The 13286-nt window shown below is 36.8% G+C and overlaps 1 protein-coding gene across 2 annotated transcripts in view; it reads right to left on the bottom strand.

The window, feature by feature from the left end:
* Positions 1 to 13286, bottom strand: part of LOC139143629 (MAGUK p55 subfamily member 7-like) — a 65690-nt gene that overhangs the window by 33960 nt on the left and 18444 nt on the right. For both annotated transcript variants that reach the window (XM_070714118.1, XM_070714119.1), the window contains one exon: positions 828 to 1045. In XM_070714118.1, the coding sequence (XP_070570219.1) occupies positions 828 to 888 (61 nt within the window). In that variant the 5' untranslated portion in view covers positions 889 to 1045. The remainder of the gene's footprint in view (positions 1 to 827; positions 1046 to 13286) is intronic.

Raw genomic sequence — 13286 nt, 5'->3', positions numbered from 1 at the left:
TTCTTTTCCCAAATGTTAACATTGTTAGTGCTACACAAATACATTTACACAGAAACTATATGCAGAGAGCGGGAGAGGCCAATGATATTTTTACTTTCCCTTCAGTGTACACAGCTGATATTCATAAATTATGACTTTTGAAATTTATTGATGGATTGGCACAAATCGATTTTTATGAAAAGTGCTTGCATTTTATATTGGAGTCAAGATAATTGATAACCATACACTTCCTACTACACAGACTATGTTGAAATTCAGAAAAATTCAAAGTATACAGCAAATTCTGGGAAATATTAAACATCTGAAAAATCTAATTTGGGAAACACGTACACTCATAAATAAGGGCATTTGCACAGTAGATACATGTACATGTTAGCTGAAATATAACTTGAAAGGTCTCTTCAACTCCAATAGTATATTGAATTTGTATGAATATTACTACCGTAGTTGTGTTTCATCTTTTTTTGTCTGTGAACATTTTGGGTACATTCAGGAAACTCGGGGTGAAATCTGTTGTTGAATAAAGGAAAGGTGTTGCAATGATATGCACTTTGGTCTTTCAACAATGTTGAGTGAGATCCTTTTGTTGTCAAAGCCACACTAACAACGTAGACAAGTAACTCCCTTGGGCCAACAACACTAGCGATAGGCTAGACCCGATCCCATACCTATAAATTGCAATTTTATGAGTAGACGAATTGGAATTTTGAGAAATTGACCGAGAGAGTTAAGAAATGTCATCAGTCAGAGAGGAGAGTATGACGTAGAATTTGGGTAGCAACAGAAGAAAAATTAAACTGTGCAGTTGCTGTAATGTGAGGACTTACCAGGGTCATGTTTGGATGGTGTTGGCGATGATGGTGTAGAGCTGGCTGCCAATGCTGGCATAGTACTGGGAGGTACACAGACAGGGTAGAGGGATGAACTGTTCAGACAGGGTTCTAACTCTGATGTCACTGACGTTGAATACTCCAGGGTGCTATTCCGGTAGGATTTACATCATAACACGGGTTCGCTACGCGGTGCGCTCAGACTGCACGGCTATCTGCAAGAGGGAATAATACATAGTGATTCAGACTTGGATGTAGACTGCCAGCAGATGTGAAAACACAAAAAATATAAAAGCAGATGTTAAAATTGACATATATGAATGGAAATTGTATGTCTACTGCACTATATACTGATATATGCCTATGTAAGCTTTACTGTATGCTGCAGGTAGAAACTTGTAAAATTTATTACAAATGTTTGCAAAAACAACAATGTCACTTCTTTATACTTGGTACATGTACTGGGTCATTTTAGTCTTCAAAAAGTCAGTTCTGTACTTACACTGGTTCAGCTTGTCAAAAGAAAATGGTAAGATCAAGTGTAATGGTTGTTCAATTGTAATTTTCTCATAAACTTGGAAGCTTCAGGATTTTTTTCAAGTTAGACATATATTCTATAAATAAACACATCATGCTTTCAAGAACGTATCAGTTGAATAAGCACTTGCCAACCATTGAAGCTAGATATTGAATCAAAACTTGGCAAGCAACCATTTATTGGTAGTGGAATAATTGAGAATAATAAATGTCAAGGCACCGGTATCTATCGGTGCGTATTGATATTGGTTTAGAATGAATAAAACGAGAACAAACAAATACATAAATTTATAAACAACAAGTCATCGTTGATGACACAGTCCCCACTTGTTAATGGGTACTTTGATTACATGTCCTAAGAGGATAGAGTCCTCTTCATTAATTGAGACATGCCCAAGTTTTGGCTAAGGACACGAAAAAATTGTAACAAAATGGCTGCCATGCAGCCATATTGGATCATATCAAGAAACAAATTGACATACATATGTATGACATAGGTTAATGTCCTTGTACCAACTTTGAATAAAATCGGTTAAGATATGCCTTAGAGTATTATGGCCCTCGACAGGAAAAAATCGTAATAAAATGGCCGCAAGGCAGCCATATTGGATCGTATCACATAACAAATTGACGTGCATATGTATGACATTGGTCAATCTCCTTGTACCAACTTTGAATAAAATCCGTTGAAACATGTCTGAGTTATTGCTCTGTACATGAAATATCATAATAAAATGGCTGCCTAGCGGCCATATTGGATCGTATCACATAACAAATTGACGTACATATGTAAGACATAGGTCAATGTCCTTGTACCAACTTTGAATAAATCGGTTGAGATATGCCTGAGTTATGCCTCTGCATATGAAAAAATCGTAATAAAATGGCCACACAGCAGCCATATTGGATTGTATCACAAAACAAATTAATGTGCATATGTATGACATTGGTCAATCTCCTTGTACCAACTTTGAATAAATTCGCTTGATACATGTCTGAGTTATGGCACTGTATATGAAAATATTGTAATAAAATGGCCGCCTGGCGGCCATATTGGATCGTATCACAAAACAAATCAACATGCATATCTATGACATTGATCAATGTCCTTGTACCAACGTTTGATAAAATCGGTTGAAACATGTCTGAGTTATGGCTCTGTACATGAAAAAATCGTAATAAAATGGCCGCCTGGCGGCCATATTGGATTGTATCACAAAACAAATGGATGTGCATATCTATGACATTGGTCAATGTCCTTGTACCAACTTTGAATAAATCGGTTGAAACATGTCTGAGTTATGGCCCTGTACATGAAAAAATCGTAATAAAATGGCCGCCTGGCGGCCATATTGGATTGTATCACACAACAAATTGATGTGCATATCTATGACATTGGTCAATGTCCTTGTACCAACTTTGAATAAAATCGGTTAAAACATGTCTGAGTTATGGCTCTGTACATGAAAAAATCGTAATAAAATGGCCGCCTGGCGGCCATATTGGATCGTATCACAAAACAAAATGACGTGCATATCTATGACATTGGTCAATGTCCTTGTACCAACTTTGAATAAAATCGGTTGAAACATGTCTGAGTTATGGCTCTGTACATGAAAAAATCGTAATAAAATGGCCGCCTGGCGGCCATATTGGATCGTATCACAAAACAAATCGACGTGCATCTGTATGACATATGAAGTAATCCTTGTACCAAGTTTGAATGAAATCGCTTCTTGCATCTCTGAGATATATGCGTGAACGGACGGACGCACGCACGCACGCACGCACGCACGGACGCACACACGCACGGACATGACCAAACCTATAAGTCCCCCCGGACGGTGTCCGTGGGGACTAATTACCAACAAATGTTCCTGGTAAAGGTAAAGGCAGAGTACATTATGTGATGTGACAAGATTCAGGTAAATTCAGGAAAAATATAACATGCTATTTGCACTTATAAGGTACACTGAACATTTCAATTTTGTGTCCATGTAATTGGCAGTTATGAATCATAAGTGTAGCATTACGCAACCACTGTAATTCTGAAATTATCACAAACTGACCAATATTAACTGAATACCAGAACTGCTGCCTATACTGTACTTCATATTCCATGAGAAACATATTGTGCTGCAATATACCGTATTGTAATGGTTGATCACTTGATCTTTGAGGTAGAAACAAGTTCACAGTTAGCATACGCGATATGTCAAAAATATGTCAGAGTCTTTCTCTCTCTCTCTGATTGCTTTCAAAAATGTCTACAAAAACACCTCATGCAGATACCAAGCATCCCCTTGTGGGGCTCTGAAGTCAGTAACATCAACCGTGTTTCCTGACGGCGCTTTTACAAAACCACTTTCTAGATTGCATAGCTGAAAGTCTTCTACTGTACCTGTAAGTGTTCATGGGCTATTAAATGCCCATCAGACACCCTTCACCGGGAATAGTGAACGGAAGACATTCCAACAGAGCAGCCATCTCTCAAGACTGTTTCTGATTGCACGGTTCTGATCTTTAAGATTGCAAGAGAGTGGTCACGTGGACAGCAGAGGTACAGGTAAACCCTTCCATTGGCAATCAATACAATTTCACATTAATATATGCCAACGATTTTCCAAGGAGTCCACTCATTTATGGCACACCTAACGATGTGTTATTTCCACACATGACAGCACGGGAAAAGTACAGAAGGAAACGAAGAGTTCATTCGGAAATTGAGCTGCCTGGATAATTTCAATATAAATTTAACAAGCCTCCAGGCTTGCTGAGCTCAATATCAATGAAATATGTGCCAATCTGATTGTTTTGGATCACGATAAATTCAACATGAAGAAAAAGTATTGGACTTATACACAGGTCTCCCAAGAATGCACCTCAATCCAGCACTATCTCCACATGGCTAAAATTCTTATTGCTGGTATATATATATATATATATATAGCTTGTATATGTATGTAATCACAATACCTTTTTACACTTAGTCAATGCACACATACCTATTTTGTACCTTTATTACCATGTAATGAAGCAATACAACTGGTTATGGCTATCTACAATGACATGTACCTGTACAGTGTTTCATCTCTGCTGCTAAATTACAGGATGCCTGCAATTTGGCAAGCCAGTGCCCTGTCTGTCAAACATCATTGGGGACTGACGAAGGGGAACAATATAATATAGTGCATATTATCATTAATGCATACTTACATATATACCGGTATATATATATATATATATATATATATATATATATATATATATATATATATATATATATATATATATATATATATATATATATATATATATATATATACACACACATATACACACACACACACACACACACACATGTGTGTGTGTGTATGTGTGTGTGTGTGTATAGGTACATGTGTAATACATATTTTTCTATATTTGCTCACGCGTCATTTTTATAATATATATATATATATATATATATATATATATATATATATATATATATATATATATATATATATAATATATATATTGTACATACATATGTTATTTTAAAATTATTTCAGTAACGTTCAGCCATGCTCTCTTATTTGCTACACAAAACTCATTTTACTGCAGAGCGATGTTTGCAATTATTCATAAGAAATCTATGACGCTGCGGTAAGGTGTTTGGATTACCAAAGGAAATCCTGAGAAAATTGGCCTGTCACTAAAACTCCTTGCTGTACATCAAACGCAAATAACTTCTATTGATCAATGCGGTGACTGTACCGCTGATAGTTGCATTCCAGTTAAAGGCAAACGTAATGCCAGTTTATTTGCTTTAAAGCTCAGTTATATAAACTTATGATAACTCATTGTAAATTAAAGCTGTCCAATTTTTTCTGAAAAGCACAGATGCTAGACACTGACTTCCCTACCAGCAGGCGTTGAGGATTGAAAGCCACTGGATCAACATTGAACATGTATGCATTTTGTGTCACCGCTATCATAAAGGATACATGTACAAAGTATCTACTGTCCAGTAAGAGCACTGATATTTTCAGCAGATTTTTGTTAGCAATCCTTGGCCAAACTGTGGTCAAGTGACATTTTATAATAACCCTTTGAGTGCTGAATTTTTTCCCACCAAAATTTCAGTGTAACATTTTGTATGAACTTTTTTGTAATTGTTCTGATAATTTTGGACTAAATGAACATAACATTACATTGGCCACAGTTTTTTATCAAAAACTTGGCAAAAATCTGACAAAAATTGACTTAGGTACATTTTGTAAGGGTGACTTTTCACATTGACTTTGGCACTCAAAGGGTTAAACAGAATCTACCTACAAATATTGATCTGATTTTGAACAATAAACCGATATTCTATTATTTTTCCTTTACAGAAAGGTCAAGTTTCTTATTACGTAATTTGTCATCTCAACAAAATTTCTGATGGATAATTGAGAAAAGTCACTTGATTTGAATGACAAACGGCTGAGAGGAAATGGGACCCGAGTCATGATACCAAAAGTATTACCATCAGCCATATGTAAGTGACAAATGCACGGTATTGCTGCCCCGCTTGTCAGTGAAAACATTAAAAGTCCAAAGCTGACAAATGAGATTGCATTTCCTCGTTTAATTAATATGAAAGGATATTGGCGATAAATGGTCAGAGATTCCTGGAAAAGACGCATAATTCATATTTGGCTGATGCACATGTGCTGGCGGGAAAAACATCACACAGATAAGCATGATTCGTTACAAATTCCAGTACGTTTGGCTATTTTTGCCAAATTTTGTTTCAGTACATGTATCTAGTGTCAAAGCAGTAACAATGATAAATTTTATTCAATATCCTATTTTCTTCAAAAGTATTCTATATGCGCACAGTTTATGGCCGAGTCGGACCACACCTCTGCTGTGTAAAGTGATGTGTTTATGTGTACTGACCAGTGCATGTATATCTATAAATCTCACCTACAAAACAGGTGTATATTTATATAAAGACTGTCAGTTGATGCAAAAGATATAAATATATTAATGATAAGATTATCCATCTTCATATTCTGGAGATAGTATAGATCATATCCCTACCCACATACCTAATAAAACTACGGAATTACTGCATAATGGAAGATCCGGGACACAAAAGTCTTGATGGGACTGGGCAACGTACAAACAGACTACAGTTCCCATCCAGGCCAGTACAATTATTTCTTCATGGATGACGTCAGTAATTCTTTCATCGCCCTGATTCCAAGTCTGCACATCTTGAAATATTTGTCACGGCACATAATTATCTTCCCAGGCAGGACTATTAATCTCAGAGGACCATAGCGTTGAAACAGGTCAAAGGTCAATCAAAATTTGCAAATGGTATTCATATCATCTAGAGGAAGGTGACGCGCTTTAGAATATCAACCGCGTTTGCGGAATGTCATCAAAAGATCGGATTTTTCAGTTACGCCTTTCATAAAACTTAATAAGCAATCAAATAGATTGATTTGCATGCATGTGAATTGTTTTAAGACGGTGATTACGTAAGATTTTCTTAAATTATTTCCAATGAACTGAGCAATGTGATGCCCCAGGGAAATGAATAAACGGAAATAAGTGTCAATTTTAATCAATTACAAGCGTTTCATCCACACTTACTCACCGCCATCATCAAACAGAAAGTCCCATCACCGGATTATTCCCTTATTAATAGCTTCAGTGAACTACTTTGCCATTGATAAATATTTCTCTCCTCTAATATATAATATTTATAGGGAAAATCTGCTTTTAACAAGCAAATGTTGCTTTTGTTATCCGTGCACCATTCTGAACTCTAGGGTGGCACTATTGTTGTATGTTCTGTATCATGGAGGATAAATTCGAACAATAAAAATACACAGCAAAACCTGTGACTATGAATAGAAATAATATGTATGCTCAAATATACCTGTATATCTGTGTGACAGCTGTACTGGCTGTGTACAGTTCTAGTACAGTGTTCACATAGGCATTCTCTACACACACCTTGTTTCTCAGATATTCATCTCATTATTATGTTCCACTAAAGATAATAAGTCACCCCTGATACCTTGTAATTCAAACTTGTAATGAAATTAAGACCACAATTTAATTAACAATGTAAATTACCCAGTATAGGTGCCAAAATAAAAATAGACGAGGGGACAGCTCATGCAAATGGTACGTATGTCATATATGTGTTCTCGTTTTACGATGCTGCGTCTCATTGACTCCATTCTTGGGATATGAATGGTTCAATTAGATGGAATGACACCATGACGACAGGTGTTGATAAGTCCTGCTGCTGCATATCAATCCCCTGACATTTTCAACTTCATTGAAAGGAAAAAACTCTCAGATACAAGATTCACATCTGGCACAGAATGGCAAGTTATTTTTTTCTTTGGCGAAGTCTAAATTTCACTTGGATGAGTGTATGAAGCAACATGCACAATGGACGTGAGATGTTGCAGTGAATTAGGAAAAAAAGATTCTGAATTGTCCTCAATGGTTCAAAATGGGCTGATATCCCATGACAAGCTGAGGGGCTTATTGTGGAACAGACTTGTATCTACCAGGAATGGTATCTTGGGCAAATGACTGATTATTGTGAGTAAAGGTTTTGTGCACACAATCTTGTAAGAAGGGTATACTTGTATTTCACTTCATGATTTGACATTCCATCAAATCATTTCCAAAGCATTGAAATATCATTTTAATGTCTGACCAGCCTAACATATTTTGATGGTATTTAGCAATTTCACATCTTATCAGTGATCATAAATATCCACTGTTGACTATATAGCTTCTGTGAGTGTAGCAAACACCCAATGATATTAATCCCAGTGAACTGCAAACCTTGAGGCTCACTCAAGCGTCATGCGGCTTGTTTAATGAACATCCGCTCACAGGGATTTACGTCTTCATTCAATAAATCGATAGACAGTCGTCCACGTAATGGTACCGACAAATTAGCTTTTGCAAAGAGCATTTTGCCGAACTGCAGAGATCCCTAGAGCAAATTTTGATGCAGCAATTTATTTTACATCTACCTAACTTTCTTGATTAGAGGTACAATTTACATGTATCTACCAGTATTTGGTGGGTAACTTATGAAATTAGGGTCATTAATTGGTGCCAATTTTACTTACCATTGTTTAATAATACCATAAATGCTGCTGTAATATGTAATATTATATAACACATTTCAAATTGTTTACAGAAGCAGAACAAATAATGTTCTACACAAATTGTCCACAGACAACACAATTGGTTAATTCTGAGATTATACCGGTACTTATCCAGGCTTAAACCCTGAGTACCCCTATTGGTCCTGTATCTGCCTGACAAGTCTGACATATTGAAAATACACATTCAAACATTTGCGATTCAAAGCTGTTCGCAGTAACTTATATTGTAGATGTGAAATAATTTTGAAAAATGCTAAGTTGAAAATCACAATCTATTTGAACATAAGCTGGCAAGACTGAACAATACTGGGTCCAAGCCGAGTTGCTGTACCATTCAGCATTATCTTTAAGGGGCAAACTTTTCACCATTATAAGCAACCTCAGACAAGCACTGATTTTGACCACATAGAAAACATGGCCCCCGAGTTCTTCCGGTCTGCCTATGAACTGTTGTGCAGCATTTGAGATTATCATATACCTACATTCACGTGCCTGTGTAAAGCTATGGGAGGAAGCGCCCTCAGATCCGTGCATTTTTGTGACGCCCCGGCCCGGTGCCCAAATATGGGCAATCGCGTGCAGTTCTGAACTACCTCGATTCTGGTTACTACGCGCGTTGCTATCCGCAAACGTTCCATTCGTATACAAAGCCACTGAGCGCGAGATTAGGAAAACGTTTGCTCGCTCAGATCGTAGTTGCGCGTGGAGACAGTGGAGCTATGCCGGTGACATCGGCTTTCATTCTTAAAATTCTTGTGAAATACTGTGTATACTAAGTGCATGCCTGTTTAGTATAAATTGCAAGAAACTGACATCTCGCTTTTGTCCTTCTTACACCTCGATTTCAACCTGGATCTCTGTTGGTCACGTATAGTACGGATGTTGCTTTGCGCGTTCTAGAATTCTGCATGTAAACAAATGACGTCATTATGTATGTCAATCCGCGACGGGAAGCGGCCATCGTAAAACTGACACAAATGGCGATGAATTTTTGATATCGCATGCATTTTTATCTCCTAAACAATGTGAATATTATGTAAACTACATATTTATCATTCCATAAGGTATATGATAAAACCTTTACGGCCCTGATACGGCTTTTGTGGCCCTTGGTCGTACGGCGTACGGGCCCTCGCACGCTCGGGCCCTTCCGCCGTACGACCTCGGGCCGCAAAAGCCGTATCAGGGCCGTAAAGATTACTGACGGAACTGTCATATAATTTATGAAATTGTTGAGTCCGTGCACAGCATCCCCTAATAGAATATCATGAATCAATTTTGTAAAAAGCAAATTTTGAGTGTTCATACATGTAAGGCAATTTCCACTTCTCTAGACTATCTCATCTGCCATAAAGAAAGCAATGAGTAATGTGTACATACGGATAGTGTGTAAACTGAACACTTAGTCATTGTGTGCTGAGAAATTATACGACACCGTGGATAGAAGACTTGCTAATTGGTTGACTATAACTGAACATAAAAGACTCTCAACTGACAATGAATGTAAACTGATGATTGACACAGCTTTAATATGCTCGGTCTACACAATGAATTGATTGCCGATTTCTCGTCTAATATCTCTCTCTTTAAAATTAATTGGGATGCGTTTTGTGTACAAATCCTTGTTTACTGAGCCAATGATGATTCAAAACAAACCTTCCATTAAATGCATCAGAAAATCCATGGCGCCATTATAAGCACAAGAAAGGGTGAGAATTCATCCAACCCATCAATGCTGACAGCTGATTTGACCTTCTTGACCCAACCTGTCACAAATAAGACAATTCCCTAGAAGGCGTGATTTGAAACGTACAACACACTGAGAATACCCTTGAACTATAAACAATTAATGTCAGTGACGCACAGAGTGCTGCATTCATCATAATTCTCTGAAACAAGTTATTGGAAGAGAAATATTCATCCGTGGATTATGCTTCTCTTATCCCGAAACTAACTACCGCAAGCAGAGTCAGTTACTGAAACAATGAAATGTAAAAATAATTTATATTGGCAATTAATTCATTGATTGACTACATCACTGTGCAAAATTTGGACAACTGAAATACAACAGAGAATAGGCTGATGTATGGTGTTTATGCAAACATTTGATATTTATAGTCTCCATGTGTATAAAATTGCCATGATAAATAGTTAATTTTATTTCCATGATAAAAGATGCAGTGAATGGTAACTACAGTATCAAGTAGTACCCTGCACATGCACGTATTCAGTCGTTTCAATGTCAAAGTTCACATCATAGAGGATAGCAACTCGTATATGTATAGATGAAAAGGTCAGGCTGAATTTTACACAGAGATTGGGTTGAATTTAACAGCTTCTTGATGGGGAGACTTCTATATAAACTATAAATACTGTGTCACTAAGCCAGCAGTGTAAATCAGATCAACAGTGGGCATAAAATTGAATTTTTGCTTTCATCAGTTGCTGGCTTCTACATTCAGATTGGAAACAGGGCATGGCATTCGATTTCAAGCATGATTGACACCTGACATCTGACGTGGTTGTTGCATTGACTACCGTACGTTATGTTAGAGCAGAGTCTGCTGTACTCAGAGCCATTCAGAGATGTTATTGACCTGAACAAAGGCTAATCTTCAAGTACGGTATTGGACCGGTACCTGGACCGGTACCGGTATATTGTAAAACATGCAGGTTCTGTACTTCATATTACTGAAATCCATGTAATAACATCAGTGCAAGATGTAACTGTACCTGTATTTCTAATTTATTTTTAGTAATTATTTTCATTTACTGTAGTAAAAATACACATACTTTATCCTTTTCTTCATTCATTTTCTCAAAGGTCATTTTCAATATCTGATATGAATATTACATGACTTAACACCACATATACTGTATGCATACATCCAATCGTAAGTGAAAGGGAGAGAATAAACCTGTTTGTAATAGTTCGTATACCATACCCTCCCAGCATCCGTATATCAGAACATGTGAAAGACCGATGCATGTGGTTTAAAATTGACAATTGCTATTGTACAATGTATCAATGTATCAATTCTCGATCTGATTTTGATCTATCATCTTATGAATAATGTCTGCATCTTTAGTATTGCAAAATGAAGGCACTTCCAACTACATGTATACCGGTACGTATAATCACACTGATCTCAATTTTTCAAGTTGTACATTTTCCTGATGTCTCCCCCCGACAGAAAACCTATTTTATCGCAGTAGCAATACTGTAAAAAAACAAACATTTAAAAGGACACAGTGATTGAATCAACACTGAAACCATTAAGAATGATCTTAGAAAGGATAAATCGAAAGTTTTGTGTCATCTTATCATCGTCATTATCATCAGTACCCATTTTCTGCTGTAATGTATTATGCTCTTATCAAATGTTGATAAAGTAAAGTGATCATCAAAATACGGATGGTCATCAAGATACACTGGCGCATACCTTATCCTCTATCATGCCCTTTGAGCAAAATAATCAGCCAGTTTCTGGCTTTCAAGGGCTTACGAGATGACGTCAGTATTGCTGATGAACTTACAGCCAACAGAACACCCACAGAGACGAACGGTTCCAATGAAACGTTGCTACATTCAAATTTCCTTTTACTCAGAAGCATACAAGTCACGCTACCCTTCTAGAATATCTAAGGCAACTTGAAGATCAACTATAAGGTCATTATAATCAAGCGATATATAACAGTGCTTCTATTCTTCCCTCTCAGTTCCGTAGACCTCCATGTACCTTTTTGCCACAATAACTTTCAAGAAATTCTGTCAGAAAAGATAAGGGGTACCTCTCATTTAAAGAAATACTGATAAAAGACAGATCAGTGCTTTTCAACATAGATCATATACTAAAATTCAACACTTGCTAGGAATAGTGGTTGATCTATTCTATCTATGCCAGCTGGGAAAGAAATCAGTTCATCAACTAAAGTTTAAAGTTTTACACATGACAATACTGCATGGTGACAAAATACTGGTGACTACACATGTCAGCAGCAATATTGGATCATACCGCAAAACAAACCCATGCATGTAATGATGTATGAAAGTCTGAGTGTGTTATCCTTGTACCAACTCAAAAAGAAATTTGATTCATGGATGCTTGGGTTATGGCTCCAGACGAACAGACAAATGCATGGATGGATGGAGCCTTCTATCTCCCTGAAATTAGTCTGCAGGGATTTAATCATAATGTCAAACTGTTTTCATTGATGCCTTGGAATGATGTGTTTCCTGACTATCAAGTGTGATTGTACTCTTGCTACACCAATGGAAGAATGGATCTTGTGTAGGAAAAACTGATTAAAGCTGTATCTCAGCCAAATGGAAAGGTTTACGAAACAAGAAAAAAAGAAAAATCTCTCCATAATCAACTCATTTTTTCTGTTACTATGACCCACAGCAGCAATTCCCACTGATCAATTTCCTCGCTGTAAAGAACTATTGAAGAACAAGGATACAGATGTGCTGCAATCATTATTATTCTGATAATCCAACGACTTTTATTATCATATGCTACACTGAATTCTGGAATTTGCCATAACCCGTATTCCTGTACTTTCAACTTCCAAATTTCCGTACTGTCACAATATATCAGGAAACGAGGTTTCAGTACGTCTCCATTCTAAGACTGATAATCTTGCACATGAATTAATGTCACATTCTAATGATCTACCCTTATTAGACATGCTCTTACCATGCTCACAGAATTATCCAGTCTCGATCTATTTCTCG

The sequence above is a fragment of the Ptychodera flava genome, chromosome 11, assembly GCF_041260155.1.
Source record: "Ptychodera flava strain L36383 chromosome 11, AS_Pfla_20210202, whole genome shotgun sequence".
NCBI lineage: Eukaryota > Metazoa > Hemichordata > Enteropneusta > Ptychoderidae > Ptychodera > Ptychodera flava.
The sequence above is the reverse complement of the archived record's forward strand: the minus strand, read 5'-3'. Positions and strand labels throughout refer to the sequence as shown.